The 23,576-nt window shown below is 43.5% G+C and overlaps 1 protein-coding gene across 1 annotated transcript in view; it reads right to left on the reverse strand.

Annotated features, from left to right (window-relative positions):
- Positions 1-10,539: 10,539 nt before the first annotated feature.
- LOC140106370 (beta-microseminoprotein-like) overlaps positions 10,540-23,576 on the reverse strand; it is a 38,322-nt gene continuing 25,285 nt past the window's right edge. Inside the window, exons 3-4 of the mRNA XM_072130781.1 lie at positions 21,771-21,873; positions 10,540-10,778 (exon numbers count right to left, since the gene is read on the reverse strand). Coding sequence (XP_071986882.1) covers positions 10,649-10,778; positions 21,771-21,873 — 233 coding nt within the window. The 3' untranslated portion in view covers positions 10,540-10,648. The remainder of the gene's footprint in view (positions 10,779-21,770; positions 21,874-23,576) is intronic.

The raw sequence follows: 23,576 nt of genomic DNA on the forward strand, positions 1-23,576 counted from the left end.
TAAAGCTGGCAAAAGCCTTGTAAAGCGTACCCTTGCCAGTGCTGGACAAGCTGCCTGCTCGCCTACTCTCCCTCGCTACTTGTCCCGCAGAACTACGCACTCTGCCGCTAGCGCTGTCAGAAGGGAAATACTGTTTCAGCTTGTGCACCAGGGCCTGCTGGTATTCATGCATTCTCACACTCCTTTCCTCTCCAGGGATGAGAGTGGAAAGATTTTGCTTGTACCGTGGGTCCAGGAGAGTGAACACCCAGTAATCGGTGCTGGAATAAATTCTTTGAACGCGAGGGTCACGGGATAGGCAAGCTAGCATGAAATCTGCCATATGCGCCAGAGTACCAACGCGTAAGAATTCACTCCCCTCACTGGCCTGACTGTCCATTTCCTCCTCCTCCAACTCCTCTTCTTCTGCCCATACATGCTCAACAGTGAAGGACTCAACAATGGTCCCCTCTTGTGTCTCGCCAACATTCTCCTCCTCTTCCTCCTCATCCTCCTCCACCTCCACCTCCTCCGATATGCGCTAAGAAACAGACCTAAGGGTGCTTTGGCTATCAACAAGGGAATCTTCTTCCCCCGTCTCTTGTGAGGAGCGCAAAGCTTCCGACTTCATGCTGACCAGAGAGTTTTTTAACAGGCCAAGCAGCGGGATGGTGAGGCTTATGATGGCGGCATCGCCACTGACCATCTGTGTTGACTCCTCAAAGTTACTCAGCACCTGACAGATATCAGACATCCACGTCCACTCCTCATTGTAGACTTGAGGAAGCTGACTGACCTGACTACCAGTTCTGGTGGAAGTTGACATCTGGCAGTCTACAATCGCTCGGCGCTGCTGGTAAACTCTGGATAACATGGTCAGTGTTGAATTCCACCTCGTGGGCACGTCGCACAACAGTCGGTGAGCGGGCAGTTGGAGGCGGCGCTGCGCTGCACTGAGAGTGGCAGCATCTGTGCTGGACTTCCTGAAATGCGCACAGATGCGGCGCACCTTCGTGAGCAAATCAGACAGATTGGGGTATGTCTTGAGGAAACGCTGAACTATCAGATTTAACACATGGGCCAGGCATGGCACATGTGTCAGTCTGCCGAGTTGCAGAGCCGCCACCAGGTTACGGCCGTTGTCACACACAACCATGCCTGGCTTCAGGTTCAGCGGTGCTCTACGCCGTGATGCCCTGTAATAGTTCTTGGGCGGTGTGCCTTTTATCGCCTAGGCTCAGCAGTTTGAGCACCGCCTGCTGTCGCTTAGCGACGGCACTGCTGCTGTGCCTAGAGCTACCGACTGATGGCGCCATGCCCACGGATGGTCGTTCGGAGGAGGAGGTGGAGGAGGAGGTGGAGGAGGGGTGGGAGGAGGAGGAGGGATAGTAGGCCTGAAACACCTGGACCGAGGTAGGCCCCGCAATCCTCGGCGTCGGCAGTATATGACCAGCCCCAGGGTCAGACTCGGTCCCAGCCTCCACCAAGTTAACCCAATGTGCCGTCAGCGATATATAGTGGCCCTGCCCGGCAGCACTCGTCCACGTGTCTGTGGTCAGGTGGACCTTGTCAGAAACCGCGTTGGTCAGGGCACGGATTATGTTGTCTGACACGTGCTGGTGCAGGGCTGGGACGGCACATCGGGAAAAGTAGTGGCGGCTGGGGACCGAATACCGAGGGGCGGCCGCCGACATGAGGCTGCGAAAGGCCTCGGTCTCTACTAGCCTATAGGGCAGCATCTCCAGGCTTAGCAATCTGGAGATGTGCACATTAAGGGCTTGGGCGTGCGGGTGGGTTGCACTATATTTGCGTTTCCGCTCCAGCGTCTGGGGTATGGAGAGCTGAACGCTGGTGGATGCTGTGGAGGATCGTGGAGGCGATGATGGGGTTTTTGTGGCAGGGTCCTGGGCAGGGGGCTGACTATCAGCTGACACAGGGGAAGGAGCAGTGGTGTGCACGGCCGGAGGTGAACGGGCTTGTTGCCACTGAGTGGGGTGTTTAGCATTCATATGCCTGCGCATACTGGTGGTAGTTAAGCTATTAGTGGTGGAACCCCTGCTGATCCTGGTTTGGCAAATGTGGCACACCACAGTCCGTCGGTCATCCGGTGTTTCCTTAAAGAACCTCCAGACTTCTGAAAATCTAGCCCTCGGCGCAGGAGCCCCTGCCACGGGAGCTTCACTAGTTGACACATTTGGCGCTGATGCACCAGCTCTGGCCCTGCCTCTCCGTCTGGCCCCACCACTGCCTCTTCCAACCTGTTCTGGTCGAGGACTCTCCTCCGTCTCAGAAGCACTGTGTTCACCCGGCCTCTCAACCCAGCTTGGGTCTGTCACCTCATCATCCTCCGATCCCTCAGTCTCCTCGGACTTCCTGCCCTGACAACAACTTCCCCACTGTCTGACAACCATGTCTCCTCATCGTCGGACACCTCTTTACACACTTCTTCCAGTACGTCAACAAGGTCATCATCACCCACAGACTGCGACTGGTGGAAAACCTGGGCATCGGAAAATTGCTCATCAGCAACCGGACAAGTGGTTTGTGACTGTGGGAAGGGTCCAGAAAACAGTTCCAGTTTTGCTGGGAGGGGGCAGACTGGGGGTTAGGAGGCTGAGGTGCAGGAGCTGGAGGAGTGCCGATTTCGGTGACATGGGTGGACTGCGTGGAAGACTGACTGGTGGACAAATTGCTCGAAGCATTGTCGGCAATCCACGACATCACCTGTTCGCACTGTTCTGGCCTCAACAGTGCTCTACCACGAGTCCCAGTAACTTCAGACATGAACCTAGGGAGTGTAGCTCTGCGGCGTTCCCCTGCTCCCTCATAAGCAGGTGGTGTCTCACCCCGCCCAGGACCACGGCCTCTGACCCCTGCAGTAGTTGGACGCCCACATCCCCGCCCTCGTCCTCTACCCCTAGCCCTCGGCTTAAACATTTTGAAAATGAGAGTTATAACTTTAATTTTTTTTTTAACTTTTTTTTGTGTTTTTTTTTTTTGTGTGTTTTTTAGTTTTTAAAACCAAACGATGCTATCCTATTGCTATGGCTATTTTCTAGCCAAGTGTGAAAGCACACTGCTATGCCAGATGAGATGACACTGAGTTATTAAAAAAATAAACGTAAAATAAAAAAGGAAATGGCAGACTGTGCCTAATTGAAATCCAACCCCGGGCCCTAATAAATTTTCCCACTTCGGTCTTTGCGATGGATATGTGCGTCACTAAGCGCAAAACACAGTGGTCGCAAGTCTCACTCCAAATTGCTCACAATTTGCTAGTAGATGCACTGCAGCAACTACAGCCACCAGCAGATCAACCAGAAATCAAATATATATAACGCTACTGTAGGCGTAAGTAAGCCGTTTGGATTCTCCTATGGCTATTTTCTAGCCAAGTATTAAAGCACACTACTATGCCAGATGAGATGACGCTGAGTTATGAAAAAATAAACGTAAAATAAAAAAGGAAATGGCAGACTGTGCCTAATTGAAATCCAACCCCGGGCCCTAATAAATTTTCCCACTTCGGTCTTTGCGATGGATATGTGCGTCACTAAGCGCAAAACACAGTGGTCGCAAGTCTCACTCCAAATTGCTCACAATTTGCTAGTAGATGCACTGCAGCAACTACAGCCACCAGCAGATCAACCAGAAATCAAATATATATAACGCTACTGTAGGCGTAAGTAAGCCGTTTGGATTCTCCTATGGCTATTTTCTAGCCAAGTATGAAAGCACACTGCTATGCCAGATGAGATGACGCTGAGTTATGAAAAAAATAAACGTAAAATAAAAAAGGAAATGGCAGACTGTGCCTAATTGAAATCCAACCCCGGGCCCTAATAAATTTTCCCACTTCGGTCTTTGCGATGGATATGTGCGTCACTAAGCGCAAAACACAGTGGTCGCAAGTCTCACTCCAAATTGCTCACAATTTGCTAGTAGATGCACTGCAGCAACTACAGCCACCAGCAGATCAACCAGAAATCAAATATATATAACGCTACTGTAGGCGTAAGTAAGCCGTTTGGATTCTCCTATGGCTATTTTCTAGCCAAGTATTAAAGCACACTACTATGCCAGATGAGATGACGCTGAGTTATGAAAAAAATAAACGTAAAATAAAAAGGAAATGGCAGACTGTGCTTAATTGAAATCCAACCCCGGGCCCTAATAAATTTTCCCACTTCGGTCTTTGCGATGGATATGTGCGTCACTAAGCGCAAAACACAGTGGTCGCAAGTCTCACTCCAAATTGCTCACAATTTGCTAGTAGATGCACTGCAGCAACTACAGCCACCAGCAGATCAACCAGAAATCAAATATATATAACGCTACTGTAGGCGTAAGTAAGCCGTTTGGATTCTCCTATGGCTATTTTCTAGCCAAGTATTAAAGCACACTACTATGCCAGATGAGATGCCGCTGAGTTATGAAAAAAATAAACGTAAAATAAAAAAGGAAATGGCAGACTGTGCCTAATTGAAATCCAACCCCGGGCCCTAATAAATTTTCCCACTTCGGTCTTTGCGATGGATATGTGCGTCACTAAGCGCAAAACACAGTGGTCGCAAGTCTCACTCCAAATTGCTCACAATTTGCTAGTAGATGCACTGCAGCAACTACAGCCACCAGCAGATCAACCAGAAATCAAATATATATAACGCTACTGTAGGCGTAAGTAAGCCGTTTGGATTCTCCTATGGCTATTTTCTAGCCAAGTATTAAAGCACACTACTATGCAAGATGAGATGACGCTGAGTTATTAAAAAAATAAACGTAAAATAAAAAAGGAAATGGCAGACTGTGCCTAATTGAAATCAAACCCCTAATAAATTTTCCCACTTTGGTGTTTGAGGTGGATATGTGTGTCACTAAGAGCTAAACACAACGGTAGCAAGTCCCCCTGCTAATTCCTCACAATATGGTACTAGCTGCACTACTAGTGCCAGCAAGCCCAGCCACAAGCAAATAAAAAAAAAAAGTATAACGTTATTGTAGCCCTAAGAAGGGCTGTTGGGTTGTTGTAGAATCACTCCTGCCTAACAGTAAGCTAATAGAACACCCTAACGCTTTCCCTGACCAGCAGCAGCTCTCTCCCTAGCGGCATCCAGACAGAGAATGATCCGAGCAGCGCGGGCAGCGGCTAGTCTATCCCAGGGTCACCTGATCTGGCCAGCCAACCACTGCTATCGACGTGTAAGGGTACCACGTCATGCTGGGTGGAGTGCAGAGTCTCCTGGCTTGTGATTGGCTCTGTTTCTGGCCGCCAAAAAGCAAAACGGCGGGAGCTGCCATTTTCTCGAGCGGGCGAAATACTCGTCCGAGCAACGAGCAGTTACGAGTACGCTAATGCTCGATCGAGCATCAAGCTCAGACGAGTATGTTCGCTCATCTCTAGTGCTAAAACTAACATAACCCATATGTCAACTTTATGTTTTCATGGTTTTAAGAATGTCTTCATGTTTTATTATGACTTCAAGACTGCTTTAAAATCAAACATCGATTTTTACATATTTTCAAGGAGATTTTTTGGGGGACCATTTTTGTTTTGGTATATATCACCCCATTTTCAAATCTGTACACCTCAAACTATTAGAAGCTTTTACAAAGATTGTTAACCCCTTGAGATTTTAATTTTCAAAACAAAATGAAGGTGAAAGTTTAATTGTGTCAGTACAGACAGTTCGCAAATGAAAAACTTGTATATCGAAACATCTAACGGACATACACAATACTGCTCTGAATATTTCTACAACGATGTCTGGTGCTTCCAAACATTTTAGAGAAGTCCATTCTGGAATACCAATACTTTCAAAGTTATGCCCATAGAACGAGTGGACAAACACAAAAGAGGCGGAGACTGGACAAATAAAATGCGACCCAGAGAAGCCTTTTGAATCCTCACATTAAACACTCGCATACCCACAGGATTAAACTATCGGAGAGATTTGATGTATATTTACTAAATTGTAATCTGTTTTTTGCATTTTACTACTGTTTTTCTTCCTTAATATGTATATTCACCTATGATGACGTGCATGATGCATTTCCGGGTTGGTTCAATGAGTGATTCCATTTAATTCAGGCCTTTTGTATGCCTTGCATATACTACGATGAAGGATCGCTTAGATCTGAAACATGTCCGTTTTTTTTACTTGTTGTCATGGCAATTTTTCTTTTTGTTTTTTAAATTATGAAATTAAAGTTGTTTTTAACCAAATATCTTATGGATTTGTCCGAGTGCTGGAAAACCCTCTTCTTCTATCTATACCACGTATTGACTATTAGGCTATTAGCCTATTTTTAGGCTATACGTTGAACACCAAAAAAAAAGTCAAAAACCAAGTTCAGAATTGATGCTTTTCTACTCTCAAAAAAAGTTCATACATATTAAACAATAGGGGATACACACCCCAAAATGGTAACACTGGAAAAAGCTTCTCATCCTGCAAAGAAATTTCCATCACATGGCCCCAATAGCGAAAAACCTAAATTTTTATAGCCTATATAAGGGGCCAATAAAGAAACTAAAATCCTTGCAGCTGCAGGGTGCTCCTTCCATTCTGCGCTTAGCTGTGCACCCATAAAACAAGCAACGGACACATGTAGCAACGGGTCTCTGTACTCAAAAGAAATTGCATAACAAATTGTAAGATGAGATTTCTCTTTTTATCTTTTGGAAATGTGCTAAATGAACGTATAACCGACAAAGTTTGAATATTCTAAATTTCACCTCCATTTTGATTTAATTACTATAAAGATCTTAAGGGGTTAACAATCTTCCTAAAAGTTGTTCTTGATAGTTTGAGGGGTGCAGATTAGAAAATGGGTTGAAATATATATTTTTTTTTAAATGTTAAATATTTAAAATTTCATTCAAAACAGTAATTATCCCCAAAATAGTCAATTCTGAAAATGCGGAAAACCGATATTCGATTTGTCAAATAAATTATCCAGACATTTCAAAAATTATGAAAATGTAAAGTAGACATATGGGAAATGTTATTTAGCAACTTATTTAGGTTTTAAATCTATCTTCATCTATGTGATTGAATGTCTGACATGCAAAAAGCAGTATGTTGGTTATACAACTTGTCCACTAAAAGTCCGCATTAGGAGACATCTATCAGACATAGACAATGAAACTGTTAATTTCTCTGCTGCTTCCAAGCATTTCTGTGAACACAATCATAAAAAACTGACAGGTTTTCCATAGAAAAAGTTTATCTTCCTGTACGAGGTGGAGATATAAAAAGGAAACTCCTTAATCGGGAATCCTATTGGATATTGGCTCTGGGAAGTTGTGCTCCCAATGGGTTAAATAAGAGAATGGATATGATCCTTACTTATTGAACCCATTGGGGATAAAATAATTCTCCCCCCTCTTTAAAATTACCATTGGATTATTTGAGTGAGTAACATAAAAGTTTCTGTGGCAGTATAAATATTTAGCAAGTATCAGTTCCATTATGACAGAATCTGAAATTGTTCATCAAAGAAGATATATGATAGCTAAATAGGACAAGAGGTTTGTGTAGAACTTTTTGACATATGCATCTGTGCATTAATGCCCTGTTATCTAGGTTATATGAAACAGTGTTTCTCAATATATTTATGTATCTTATATTGTCTTTGTCGAAGAAGATAACAATAAGGTAGTATATAGTATTATTTATGGATTGATGCAAAAAGGTTTCACAGTTATTTAATCTGCCTAATGTACACCAATGTACTCTGATATTTGTTTTTTGTTTTTAATACAAGTATGTCTATATGTTTGTACATGTCCTACCTTTATGACCTTCATGGAAGGTCTCCAGGTGGAGTCTATCCATTTTGTGCACCGACCCGTTTTTCGTCATCAACGCAGGTGGTTTTAAAATGATTCAACTGAACTTGTGTTATCAGATCATGATTAAGACGCGCTGCATCAAAACGCATTGATCATCCGCACTTAATTTGTAATATTCCTGAGACAAGAATAAAGAAAACTGCTTTTTATCCATCCTGGTCGCTTCTCGTGAGGGCCGACTTTCGTATATTTTTACTCTGTTTGTATCCTACGGCTTGGATATCACTGCGTGTACTGAGACTGAGATCAGGGGATTGGAAATTGCATTGATCTGGGTGAGCTGGATATTTCACCTACGGGTGTGCTTTTTTATATTTGAGATTTGTTATACTCCGACTTATGATAGAGGACACACACCCCCTTGTTCCATTTGATACAATAAGAGGATTAAACCTCTTGATGCATCCATCGGGCAGTGCAGACTCTGGGCAAAACTATGCCTGGTCCAGCCTGGCTTAGTTTTGCGGAAAAACCAAGGAAAATAAGTTTGCAGGCTTTTTAAAATTATGCAGGCAGGGGCAGCAACGCCCTCATGCAGAACCACTCTGCTGGCTGCTGTGCCCCTTATGCACCCATCTATTTTACCCTTTAAAGAGGCCTCTCTGGACTGGCTGTTGCTTTTATTGGATAAAGTTATTACAGGGGGGCTGTATATAGTGATTGCTGGGGGAGCTGTGTATAGTGATTCGGGAGCTGAATTTAGTGATTGGGGGGCTGTATACAGTGATTGCTGGGGGAGCTGTATATAGGTATTGGTTAGGGCTGTATATAGTGATTGCTGGGGGATCTGTATATAGTGATTGCAGGGCTAGCTGTATATAGTGATTGGGGGCTGTATACAGTGATTGCTGGGGGAGCTGTATACAGTGATTACTAAGGGCTGTATACAGTGATTGCTGGAGGGGCTGTATACAGTGATTGCTGGGGGAGCTGTATGTAGTGGTTGCTGGGGGAGCTGTATATAATGATTGCTGGGGTAGCTGTATATAGTGATTGGGGGAGCTGTATATAGTGTTTGCTGGGGGAGCCATATACAGTGATTGGGGGAGCTGTATATAATGATTCCTGGGGTAGCTGTATATCGTGATTGCTGGGGGGCTGTATATAGTGATTGCTAAGGGGCTGTCTAAAGTGATTGTTGGGGGAGCTGTATATAATGATTGCTGGGGTAGCTGTATATAGTGATTGGGGGAGCTGTATATAGTGTTTGCTGGGGGAGCCATATACAGTGATTGGGGGGAGCTGTATATAATGATTGCTGGGGGGCTGTATATAGTGATTGCTAAGGGGCTGTATAAAGTGATTGTTGGGGAAGCTGTATTTAGTGATTGCTGTGAGCTGTATATAGTGATTGCTGGAGAATCTGTATATTGTGATTTCTGGGGGAGCTGTATATTGTGATTTCTGGGGGAGCTGTATGTAGTGATTGCTGGGGGAGCTGTATATAGTGATTCCTGGGGGAGCTGTATAGAGTCATTGCTGGGGGAGCTGTATACAGTGATTGCTGGGGAAGCTGTATATAGTGGTTGCTGGCGGAGCTGTATACAGCGATTGCTGGGGAAACTGTATATAGTGATTGCTGGGAGCTGTATAAAGTGATTGCTGGGGGAGATGTATATAGTGTTTCCTGGGGGATCTGTATATAGTGTTTGCTGGGGGAGCTGTATAAAGTGATTTCTGGGGGCTGTATATAGTTATTGCTCGGGAGCAGTATATAGCGATTGCTCTTCCCTTTTTGGACTACATTTAATAGGGGGCCCCACCAGATTTTTAGCCCAGGGGCCCCCAGTGACCTTCATTCGGCCCTGTATATCCACCATGCCTGTGGTTTCGGTTGCATGTTAAAAGTTTTTTCTACTTTGACACCTGCTGTTTGTCACTGTAGAAAGAAAACCTTAGCACACACTAGTAAATCTTGACAAGGTATTTTTCACGTTTTAATTCAGTGATTTTATAGCAAAATCTCCACCGTGGAATATGTATAATTGAAAATGTAGACAACAGACCACATTATGCTTTGCAGCGTTTCAATCGTCCTGACCTTTCTCAAGCTAGACCTGTATTTGATATGTCTAGAAGGTATGGTGGAGGCAAGTGCTTAGCTTTTCTTTCCGCTAAGCTTTTCTTTCTGCATTTTTGGGACCAGGAACCGCTTCAAGCACCCCAACAAAATAGTCTGCGGTACCCCTGTTTGTGTACTGAACGCTGTTTGTCACTGCATCATCCTTGACTGGTGAATCCAACTCGTGCACCAGTGTATGATAGCCCCGCCGCTGCATGTTCGCAGTTCCGCCTCTCGATGTATCGGGGCAGCCGGCTGCGCAGCGTTCATCCTACGCCAGGCAGGGCTTGGCGTAGAAAAAAACGCCTCCCGCAGCTGCACCTGCCGCCTGCACCCCCCTTCACGCCCCCCCCCTTCAAGTAATAAGCTAGCACTTGCATTATTTCAGGGTCCTGAAATAAGTCGCCGGCAGCTGCACCTGCCGCCTGTGCCCCCCCTTCGCGCCCCCCCTTCAAGTAATAAGCTAGCACTTGCATTATTTCAGGGTCCTGATAAATATGCCCCATTAAGTCAAATCCTAATGAACCCATTACGGTATGACCCTTACATCTTTGAGTATTTATTGCAAAGGCAAAAAACTGAACTCGGAAGTCTTGAGAATGTTTCATATTCACTGTTTAATATTTTGTATGTCATTTCCTTATCTAAATTCAAAAAAGGTGTCATGAGAGAAACATTTTTAAGTGATGTTAATCTGATCTAGTACAACATGTGAATATTTTATATTATGGGGGACATTGAAGATAATATGTTTATCCAATCAGCATATAATCTTCACACTCTATGGTTGGATCTTCATTTGGAATCAGAACGTACTCACACTTCTCCTCATCAAACACAAATTTACATTTCTCCTTGTCATAATTCACTGGGTAGCCATAACTATAAGAGAAAGGGGATTTAGAAACAGAATATGGTGATTAACAAAAACACAACTTCATTAATAATAACAGTAGTGTAATTATGTACTGCGTAAGCCATGAAAAGTACTTTGAAGAGTGAAGAAATTAGGTGATATCTTTTTAAAATTGAGTACCATATATTCTGGAGTACAAGCCAAGTTCTTCAGCTATTTTTTTTTTTTTTACATTTACAGAGATGAAGAAGGGCTTGTTATCTGCTGGACAACTTGTACTTTTTATTGGTACCGAAAAGCTGGAAAAAAATCCAAGTCAATACAATCACAGATATACCAAAAGTATAAAGGTTTTATAAGGTTTCAGTATATTTAAAAAAATCTAAATCTTTTGCAAAAAAAAAAAAATATATATATTTGCTATTTTGCCAAATTCTGGGGCTGATAACTTTCTCACTCTTTGGTGTACATACCTATGTAAGGTATAGATAACTTATATTTATTTAGGACCAATATAACTGTCTGATAATTTTTTATGCACATATTTATGGATTAAAAAGTGGCGAAAAAGTGTTGATTCAGGCATTTGGACGCTATTTTCGGATACGGTGATCGCAGTCGGAATAGTCTTTCTTATATTTTGAAAGGTATCACCACATCCCAAAATACCCATTCTAATAAGTTTATGATTTCTACAATTTATTTATTTTGTGTTTTATTTGTTAAAAACTTTTATTTATTTATTTTTTTAAATGTAAACTATTTACAATTTTTTTACATCAAATTTTAAATATGTTAACTCCAAGATGGGTGAACTCTTTGGAGCAGCGATTCGACAGAGCACACTCTCACCTGTGCCCATAAACACTATAAAATATAAGAAAGTCAATGCTCAACTCCTTTTTGAAAGAACAGTTCCATCTGTTCAAAAGGCTGATCTCATCACTCTGCTATGTTCAGAAATGGAAGATCGTGGATCCTATAATGAATAGATTGTGCAAATTGCCCAAGTATAAAGATATAAAGTGTTTTACTCTTGTACTCACAAAAGCAGATAAAAATGTGTATATTAATCCTTAAAAAAGCCAAACACATGACAACTAGAGATGGGCGAATTTGTTAAAATTCAGTTTGTCCCGATTCGCCGAATTATTTTAAAAAATTTGATTCGACCCGAATTGAATCATGACGAATCACTTTAAAAAACTGGTATTTCCTGGATGCAGAGAGCCTGTAGGGTGTTGTAGAATGTTGTGCCATGCTTAAATATGCATAGGGAGCGTGGTTTGGTCTTCAAACAATGCTGTGTTTTAGTATGACACGCACATGACAGCCGCCACTCTTAGAATCACTTCACTCTTCACTTCCATGTGCACTTACATAGGCCAACTTCCCCAAATAAGCGAAGTAGGAACGCAGCCTGACAAGGTAATGTCTGTCCCAGCTCAAAAGGACAGAGCTAAGGGCTAAGATACCCCTATAACATCAAAGAGTGCACTATTTTTACACTGACATCAGATGATTCCATAGATTATGACAGAATCTGTTCTGTTAAAGGCGGATACATGTAGAAACCCCCCAAAAGAGTGCAGAGGGTGTCGGCAGTAATTCTGCATTGATGTCACTGATCATTTTGCCCTTCTTTTCATCCGTCAGTGTCCGCTTTCAATCAGTCAATAATCCATCATCAGTATTGCTAAAGCCAAAAGAAAACAGGAGTGGATCCAAAACAGGAGATGACCAGTAAATGGGATATTTGCATGTCCTCTGTGTTCTGTATCCACTCCTGCTTTTGTCTTTTCATCCCTTCTGACAGATAAAATAAAGGATAAAACTAAACATAGTGGCAACGTCATAGAGCAGTGGAGGGTGAAAACTGCATTATGGAAATCTCAGGGTGTTCCACAAAGGCCACAAAGTGGCATCAGCAGAAGCAGCAGCAGGAGCCCACAGGTGGCAGCAACATGGTGGCAGCAACACGGAAAGCCACAGAGTGGCACAATGATAGATTGTGGAGGTGGTGTCATTAAAAGCAGCAGCAGGAGCCCACAAGGCTCACAGCAGGGGAGGCCACATTGAGGCACAATGACGAAGTTTGAAATGAATTTGAAGTTGAAACTTTTCAATTAAATTTGAATTTGAAGATTAGAAATGCCACATGCATCCTACATTACAGTTTTCCAGACAATATCATGTCTTTGCCAAAAAAACTGCAAAGGTGGCACCAGCAGCAGCAGCAAAAGGTCAGAGGTGTGTAGGTGGCGGCAACATGGTAGGCCACAGAGTGGCACAATGATATAGTGTGGAGGTGGCGTCAGCAGCAGCAGCAGAAGCCCACAGAGTGGCACAATGATATAGTGTGGAGGTGGTAGACAATTCCAGTCCCTGGTAAAAATGGTAGGAGGCAGATGGAGCAATCGGAATAGTGACTGAGGCAGGTAGTGAGAACCCAGACTCCTTTCTCAACGTTTTGGGGAGGTGTCATGGCTGATCTAATCTGATGCATAAGGCATTGGTGAGTTGAACCTGGCCGATACAAGGCTGATTAATCTTGATAAAAATCAGTCTCTCCACAAAACGGGTGGACAAGCGGGTTCTCCTTGGGTAACGATGACCCCCGCTGCACTGAACACCGCTCTGATGCCACAATACTGTACTGGACGGGCAGGACAGCTTCTCTAATGCAAACTCTGCAAGTTGCGGCCAAGCATCAAGTCTGGCTGCCCAGTAATCGATGGGATCCTCTACCTGGAGTGTTAAAGGGGTTGTCCGAGTTTAAAAAAATATATATATATATGTGGCCGGGAGCGGGCTGCCTAAAATAATAAAGCTGTACTTACCTTCCGTTGCCCTCCGGTATCCAGCACTGCTGTCGCTCCGGGCGCCATGTAAACAATCTGGATTCAGCTTCCGGCCGGGCGTGGCCGGGTACGCCTATCCGTCCCTATACACAGCATTTTGTATGGGGACCGGAAGGTTGTCGTTTCCGGCCGGAAGCTGAATGCAGCGCTGCTCCGGCGGCCATGTTTGTTTACATGGCGCCCGGACCAGAGCGACAGCAGCGCTGGATATGGGAGGGCACTGGAAGGTAAGTACAGCTTTATTGTTTTAAGCAGCCCGCTCCCGGCCACATATATTTTTTTTTCAAAACTCGGACAACCCCTTTAAAGTGCTGTCCAAGTGGCGGCTACCCTCCTCATTAGGCGAAGGAAGTTGTTCATTAAGGAATCCAGAGTTAAACTGCTGCTGATGATGCTCCTACTGCTCCTACCCCCCCCCCCCCATCTCAACACAGAAGCTGTGGCAGTAGTACTGTCAGGAATCTCCGTTCAGACCTGAAAGAGGATGAACAATAGAGCACATAGACAGAGGCCAACTTTGTGCACAGTATTTCTCTATAGTATGCCAGTTGTTCCTCCCTCTCCGCAGCTGGAAAAAGTCACCCATTTTTGACCGGAAGAGAAGGTCCAAGACTGTGGAGAGCCAAAAGTCATCCCTATGCCGCATGTTGACTATTCGGCTGTCATTAGACTCTGCTTGTGCTCCAATGTCCTTCTCCTCCGGTTCAGCCACCACTGGACTCCTGTGGCCATGAAATGCAGTCTCCACTTCTCCAGTGCCCTGACCAGACAGTTTATGCAGTATGAGTTCCAGGACATGAAGCAGTAGAATGACGTTATTCATCCCGCAGTCCTGGCGACTGACAAATAATGTGGCCTCTTCAAAGGGCACCTGAGCAAACGGCAGGTGTCACACATGATCAGCTAGTGGCTGACATCAAAGTTACACTGAGGAGTACTCCGTTCCGCTTGCATCTTAAAAAAATCTTTATTGGCTTTTCTCTGTTCATACAGGCGGTCTAACATATGGACTATGTTAAAATAACAGAAATGAGTCAGCGCAAACACTGGACAATAGGCTGAAGTCGCTGGTAACAAAGGTGGTGACCTGCACCCCAACTTGAGTATAGATCCAACTAGTGGAGCTACTAAAAACAAGATAAAACAAAATGTACCTGCGCCAAACACTCTAACAAGTGATAAAAAATGTGGTATTTTGGGGTCTAGATGGTAATTTTCTATTAAATATAAGTGGATACCTGGTGATGGTGGAAACCGGACCTCCTGGTCTGAAGTGGATACAGTCCCTTTTCGTGCTGGAATCCGGAAATATGGTAAAGTCCACGATTATGGTTGTCCAGAAGGGTTTCTTTCCACAGGTAATCCAAACTGGGTGTTCATAGACTTGAGGATCGCTATTGTTTGCACGTGGAGTAGAGCCCCGGCCGGTGGCTACTGCTCCATACACAGTTCTGATTGCAATCCATGTGGTGACGTCACCCGATACGGTAAGTCCAGAAAGACAAAACTTCTTCCTACGCGTTTCGAAGGCTGCTGCCTTCTTCGTCAGGGAATTTGTGTCACTGTGCATATAGTGTGTTTATATAGCGATCGCCTGTCTATGTAAGTATCCCCCGAAAAAAAAAAACTTTATTCAAAACTTTAAAGTTAAAATAGTGACAAAAAAAAAAAAAAAAAAATGTATTCAAAACTTTAAAGTTAATACAGTGACAAAAAAAAAAAATGTATTCAAAACTTTAAAGTTAAAATAGTAACTAACTTATGCATTAAAAATAACAGTGTCGCTACAAGGACATATATACGCTGGTGCTGTGTATGTTGTATTCAAAGGGCATCATGTATCCAAAGGATTTTAAAGGATTTTAAAATATGTATCAAAGCATTCATTATAGAAAAGCAAACAGTTCTATTTCTTGGTTTAGCCCTTCGGGTGCTAATAAATCCAATGAGAAGATCCATTTGGTTTCTGTCCGTGACATCTGGGCGATGTAATTTCCTCCCCTCCAACTTTGGTTCACCTTTTCTATAGCGAAAAATTTGGAGCCCACAAATTGCTTCTGGTGGAACAAATTGTAGTGTTTCGATAGAGGGTGTTCTTCTGACCCTTTTATAATATTTCGTCTGTGTTCATTGATGCGGTTTTTTAATTTCCTTTTGGTTCGACCCACATATAGTTTGTTACAAGGACATTTAATGCAATATATGACCCTTTGGTAGAGCAATTCATGTGGTTTTTTATCTTATATTTTTCTGGACATGTACTCGGGCCAAAGGATTTAATTATCTCTCTGCTTTTTGAGATTTTGCATGCATTGCAGCGGGTACAGGGAAAAAAACCTTGTGCATGGACTCCTGTGGCCATGAAATGCAGTCTCCACTTCTCCAGTGCCCTGACCAAACAGTTTATGCAGTATGAGTTCCAGGACATGAAGCAGTAGAATGACGTTATTCATCCCGCAATCCTGGCGACTGACAAATAATGTGGCCTCTTCAAAGGGCACATGAGCAAACGGCAGGTGTCACACATGATCAGCTAGTGGCTGACATCAAAGTTACACTGAGGAGTACTCCGTTCCGCTTGCATCTTAAAAAAATCTTTATTGGCTTTTCTCTGTTCATACAGGCGGTCTAACATATGGACTATGTTGGGGGAGGCCGTTCTGATGCTGCAACTGGAGTAGGGTGTGCTTGGCTTTGTAAGAATGGCTGAATTGCATGCACAGTTTCCTGGCCATTTTTAGAATGTCTTGCAGATTGGTGGAAGCCAGATTGAAGACAACCAGATTGAAGACGTGCGCCATGCAGTGCGCATGGACCATCCCTCCTCGGTGCAGCACGGATACCATGCTCATCCCATTGTTTTCTTGCATGATGCGGATCAGTTCCTCCCCTGTGTTACTTCATACGCCCAGTCAAACCAGATGTAGAACTGTGTGACACTGCTGTGCCCTGCACATGTGGTATGATGGAGTATCACTTGTGGAGGCTGAGGTGGGGGTGGAGAAGGAGGAAGAGGAGGCGGACACTGGCGCGGTAGCAGCAGTTTGACAACATGGAGGAGAAAGCGCTATCTCTTGTGGAAGTTGTTGGTGTTGCTGGGCGGGAAGCACATTCACACAGTGGGCTGTAAAGGACATGTACTGGCCCTGACCGTATTAACAGCTCCACACGTCCGTGCTGCCGTGCACCTTGGAAGAAACTGATAAGCTCAAGGACTGGCCCACCTTCTGTTTTACATATTGGTGAAGGGCTGGCAGTAACTCGCTGCCCGCTTTGCTGCCCGACGTGCAAGCTCACACACTGTTCTCCTGGCGATGATGATGATGAATCCCCGACTTCACCTGGCTCCCAAGTACGATCGGCTACATTGTCATCGGTTTGTGTTTCACTGTCACTGCTAACCTCCTCAACTGTCTTAGTGTGCACATAACTTCCCGTGCCACTCTCCACATCTCTACTTTCCCATCTACTGCAAAAAGCTGCGGATGTCTGCCCATCCCTTCACTGCCAAGCAGCTGCTGACGGTCCTCAAAAATTCATCCTCGCTATATAGTGGCGCTGAGCCCAGACCACTTAGTAGATCACTGGCTGAGGGAAATGAACAGGACAGAGGCTGGTTGAGGACACGTGAGCGCCGTTGATCTGCTCTTGGGCCAAGCCAACTAAGGATTGTATCTGACGACGGCACGGACTCTTGGATGGGGTTGTCAGATGTCATCGGGGAGGAAGTGGATGACTTAGTCAACCAATCGACAACCTTTGGGTTGTTTATCAACACACTGCCGCTAGATGACAACGGCAGTTCTGGCCTCACCGTCACCTCTGCCACAACGTGCTGCGCCCTGCGCCTGCTCCACCTGCCACCTCTCTGTCTGACATATTGGTTTATCAGCTATGTTGATTTGACTCGGATCTACTGTATTTAACAAAAAAAATTTTAATTTGTGGTATACAGAAGCACAAGAACTGATACCCAGAAAAAGGAGCAGAAATTACTACAGAAAGTATGTGGATTTCACACTGATTTCTTCCTATTCACTTCAGAAACAAAAAAGAACAGCTATTTCGGGTATACAGATCCCCCGAAACGGATACTCTTGGAGCAAAAATCACTACAGCACAGTACAGTATAAGCAGCTGGACACTACAGACAGCACATGCAGTGTGAAGTGCCGAGATTGAAAATGGCTGCCTCTTTTTATAGTCTGTGTGACATCACTTAAGCCTGCCGGTCCCTGATAGGCTTACAGGTCTGCACATGTGATCAAGGGTGTTCCTTTCTCCTTCCCAAAGTTCTCTGCTCAGTGTAAGATGTTGTACTGGCGCCCATTTTGGTAATATAGGGAGGAAGAAAAAAACTTTGTTCCCACGAATCACTGTAAACATTGGCTTAGGCTACATTCCCACTGCCGTGAGCCCGCCGCACCGTAGCACAGCGGGCACACGGCAGCACGGGGAGAGGAGGAGGAGGTGAGCGCAGCTCACCCCTGCCCCTCTCCATAGGAAGTAATGGCACACAGCGCCTTAATACGGGGAAAGATAGGACATGTTCTATCTTTCCCCGGGCTACGGAGTGGTACGGTGCCGCCCATGAGCCCATAGAAGTGTATGGGGGACGTATATCGGCCGCATATACATCGGCCGTATATACGTCCCCCATACTGTAGTGTGAATGTAGCCTTAGTGACGAATCTAATTTTTCCTGAAATTTTAACCGCAGTTAGAATAAATTCGCCCATCTCCAATGACAAGATATTTAACCCCTTAACAAACAGACCCTTTTTTGTTTTTGCATTTTAATTTTTCACTCCCCACCTTCATAAATCTATAACTTTTTATTTTTCCATGTAAAGAGCTGTGTATGAGCTTTTTTTCTGCATAACAAATTGCAATTCATAATGAAGGTATTTAGTATTCCATGCCGTGTACTGGGAAGCGGGAAAAAAGCTTTGAATGCAGTGAAAATGATGAAAAAAACATTTGGGCCATTTTCTTGTGGGTTTGGATTTTACAACTTTCACTAAATGCTTCAAATGACATGTCTACTTAATTTTTTGGGTCAGTATGATCACGGAGATATGATATTTGTATAGGTTTTATAATGTTTTCATACATTTACAAAAATTAAAACCTCTTGTACAAAAAAAAAATTGCTATATTCTGGCGCTAATAACTTTTTCATACTTCAGTGTACAGAGCTGTGTATGGTGTATTTTTTTGCAGCTTTTCATGGCGTTTTTCAATGCTACCATATTTAGGACTGTATGACCTTTGATCACTTATTTAATTTTTTATATTTTTCAAAATGGCAAAAAAAGTGCCATTCTTGACGGGCGCTATTTCCGTTACGGGGTTAAACAAAGTGAAAAAAGGTTATTATATTTTGATAGATCAGGCATTTTAGCATGTGTTGATACCTAATGTTTTTATGATTCTTACTGTTTATTTACATTTATATGACTTCTAGGGAAAGTGAGTAATTTAAATTTTAGAATTTTTTAATATAATATATTTTTTTTACATTTTTCACTTTTTCACAATTTGTACTATTTTTACTTTAACCCTAGATTGTCTGATTGATCCTACCATATACTGCCATACTTCAGTATGGCAGTATATGGGGATTTTGCACATAATCTACTTCAATGTGCAAATCCCACATTGTAATAGATAGCCTAAAACATGATAGCCTCTGATCTTTGTGTGACCCAAGGCTGTCATCACAATGGATCACTGCTCCCCGATGACGTCATGGGAAGTGACAATCTGAGCCAAGATGTCGGCGCCCATGCTTTGCTTTATCAGCGATCAAAGGGTTTACACCTGCGATCGGTGCTACCGTAGAATGGGTGTTTGCTCCAATGTGCTGCAAACACCCATTGAGTATGAAAAGGGCTCAGTCTGTGAGACTGCTTCATACTCTCCCCTATGCAACATGAAGTTCAGGAACGTCTCTTTGCGTTAAGGGGATGAAGAAGATAAATAGTTTTCTAAAAAGCTCAGCATCAAACATACTCAGGTCTCCCTAGAAAAGTATCACCTGATTTTTTAAAATTTTCTGCTGTTTAATCACTTCAGTTATTTGCTCCCCGCCTTTCAAAAGCCATAATCTTTTTATTATTACATGTATGAGAGCTTGTTCTCTGCGTGAACAAATTCTACTTCCTAGTGGCACCATACAAGATTCATTGCAAAGTAATGGGAAAACTTCCTTGCACCATTTTCTTGTGAGCTTTTTCAGTACAGCGTTTTGTTCACTTGTTATTCCAACTTTTATTTGATGCAAAAAGTGGCTATTTTTGGTACTTTTTTCCCCCTGAATTCACTGCTGAAATAATTATTTTTTTTATTTGACAGAGCAGGTATTTTGGAATGTGACCATAATTACTTATGATTTGTATGTGCAACTTTTAGCTTTCTCATATTTGTTTTAAACCCCCTATGGTACTAGGGTCTGATTGCACACACCATATACACTCACCGGCCACTTTATTAGGTACACCTGTCCAACTGCTCGTTAACACTTAATTTCTAATCAGCCAATCACATGGCGGCAACTCAGTACATTTAGGCATGTAGACATGTAGACAATCTCCTGCAGTTCAAACCGAGCATCAGTATGGGGAAGAAAGGTGATTTGAGTGCCTTTGAACGTGGCATGGTTGTTGGTGCCAGAAGGGCTGGTCTGAGTATTTCAGAAACTGCTGATCTACTGGGATTTTCACGCACAACCATCTCATGGGTTTACAGAGAATGGTCCGAAAAAGAAAAAAACATCTAGTGAGCGGCAGTTCTGTGGGCAGAAATGCCTTGTTGATGCCAGAGGTCAGAGGAGAATGGGCAGACTGGTTCGAGCTGATAGAAAGGCAACAGTGACTCAAATCGCCACCCATTACAACCAAGGTAGGCAGAAGAGCATCTCTGAATGCACAGTACGTCGAACTTTGAGGCAGATGGGCGACAGCAGCAGAAGACCACACCGGGTGCCACTCCTTTCAGCTAAGAACAGGAAACTGAGGCTACAATTTGCACAAGCTCATCGAAATTGGACAGTAGAAGATTGGAAAAACGTTGCCTGGTCTGATGAGTCTCGATTTCTGCTGCGACATTCGGATGGTAGGGTCAGAATTTGGCGTCAACAACATGAAAGCATGGATCCATCCTGCCTTGTATGAACGGTTCAGGCTGGTGGTGGTGGTGTCATGGTGTAAGGAGTATTTTCTTGGCACTCTTTGGGCCCCTTGGTACCAATTGAGCATCGTTGCAACGCCACAGCCTACCTGAGTACTGTTGCTGACAATGTACCCAACACCTGATGGCTACTTTCAGCAGGATAATGCGCCATGTCATAAAGCTGGAATCATCTCAGACTAGTTTCTTGAACATGACAATGAGTTCACTGTACTCAAATGGCCTCCACAGTCACCAGATCTCAATCCAATAGAGCATCTTTGGGATGTAGTGGAACGGGAGATTCGCATCATGGATGTGCAGCCGACAAATCTGCGGCAACTGTGTGATGCCATCATGTCAATATGGACCAAAATCTCTGAGGAATGCTTGCAGCACCTTGTTGAATCTATGCCACGAAGAATTGAGGCAGTTCTAAAGGCAAAAGGGGGTCCAATCCGTTACTAGCATGGTGTACCTAATAAAGTGGCCGGTGAGTGTACTTTACTATTACTGTACTATATTGCAGTATTTGGGGATTTTGCAGCAGATCTGTATCAGTCTGCCAGTGTTATTCTGCTTAGAGATAGGCCAAGGAGTCTCACATCATGATGTAGTTTACGTCATTACATACCTGCAACAAATGGTGAAATGTCTCTGCTGAACAGGTCTTGCATGAAGACTATGTTAACTATGAATCTATATGAACTATTTGGCACCATTTGTTGACTTCTTGTAATTATTCTGAAAAAAATGCATGACTTGTGTGTGTACTCTTTATAGGATACTCATCAATATCAGATCAGTGAGGCTGTAACCCTGCTGCTTGTCTGGCTTTCGCAGCACATCACAGCACACAGATCTAAAATTGCTGAACAATACTGAGAGCAAATCATCAAATTTTACATCCTGAAAAATGAAATACTTTAAGTATAATAGTGCATAAAGTTTTTCTTTGGATGAGGGTTTAAGAAGGGCTGTTCTTACGCTGCGCAGCACCCAAAGTTTCCATCACCATAACAGGTACAGTCGTAACAATTCTTTCTCCATTTACTATTGAGTGGATACAATGTGCCCTCGTAGAGACAACCTAGAAGTAAAAATAAAGAAACCTAAGAAACATTTCATGTAAAAATCCAGACACTTACATAATGCAGGGCTCACACTTCTATCAGTGGCTCCATCTGCAGTATCTTAGATAAGATGTGATAATGGAGCAAAACACAGAACTGTTCTTTCTTTTGAACTACAACACAGTGGAACCCTTGACAGACCAGATTTAAAGAGGACCTGTCGGCAGATACTAACCTTACAAATCACTACTTCTACCTTATTATCCACATAAACAACTAGACTAGCTGCAACCCACTGCATCACCCAGGATCGTAAATGACTGCTTTTTTGCTATACTTTCCATCATATGAGGTGATCTAACGATGATTGCAGCTCTGCATGTGACTGGATCATATAATGGTAGGAATAAGACTGCAGCACTGGGTGTGAATGGATATCTATGTCTATCTATATCAATATCTAGATTCAAAGAATTAAGCAGCACTACATGGGTTGCATGAAAAAAAAAACAAGTGAATTCACATCACTGATGTGTTTGGAATAGAGATGAGCGAGCACTAAAATGCTCGGGTGCTCGTTATTCGAGACGAACTTTTCCAGATGCTCGAGTGCTCGTCTCGAATAACGAGCCCCATTGAAGTCAATGGGAGACTCGAGCATTTTTCAAAGGGACCATGGTTCGGGAATAAAATGTGTTATTTAATTGAAAAAGAATGTCTTCTGATAAGTTATCAGATGTATGCAAACATCTGCAATCTATTCTTCACTGTTCCGCGCGTATATTATCTCCCGACAAGTTAGCAGATGTGAAGAACAGTGAAGAATAGAATAAAAACAGTGACCACAGGATCATTTAAGTGAAAAACACAGTGAAGAACACAGTGAAGAATAGATTACAGATGTTCGGCACATCTGCTTACTTGTCGGGAGAGGAGATACGCTGTCCCGGGATCCGCTCCTCTTCTTCCACTGAAGTCTCCCCGATGTCTCCCTGCTGCCCGATGTCTCCCTGGTGCCCGATGTCTGCCTGCTGCCCGATGTCTCCGTGGTGCCCGATGTCTCCCTGCTGCGCGCGATGTCTCCCTGCTGCGCGCGATGTCTCCCTGCTGCGCGCGATGTCTCCCTGCTGCGCCCGATGTGTCTCTGCTGCGCCAGATGTGTCTCTGCTGCGCCAGATGTGTCTCTGCTGCGCCAGATGTCTCCCTGCTGTGCGATGTCTCCCTGCTGCCGTTCCGCGTGTATCTTCCGACAAGTAAGCAGATGTGCAGAACATCTGTAATCTATTCTTCACTGTGTTCTTCACTTAAATGATCCTGTGTTCACTGTGTTCACTGTTTTTATTCTATTCTTCATTGTTCTTCACTGTGTTTGTTTAATTAAATGCTCGATCTCGAGCAGGGGAAATACTCGTCCGAGCAACGAGCCGTTTCGAGTACCTTAATACTCGAACGAGCATCAAGCTCGGACGAGTATACTCGCTCATCTCTAGTTTGGAACAAATCCACTTATTTTTTCATTCACTACATGGAGCTGCTGAATTCTTTGAATCTACTTACATGGAGGATTACATAATCGGTTAGCTTACACCCGTTATTAGGTATATTAAGCTATTTTTGCAGTGCTGCACTGGACATTTTTTATAACAATATCTATCTTTATTTATCTCTATCTGCCTACCATCATCTATCATACTTAGATGACATATTATTAGATATTAAA

Source organism: Engystomops pustulosus, chromosome 11 (genome assembly GCF_040894005.1).
Source record: "Engystomops pustulosus chromosome 11, aEngPut4.maternal, whole genome shotgun sequence".
Lineage (NCBI taxonomy): Eukaryota > Metazoa > Chordata > Amphibia > Anura > Leptodactylidae > Engystomops > Engystomops pustulosus.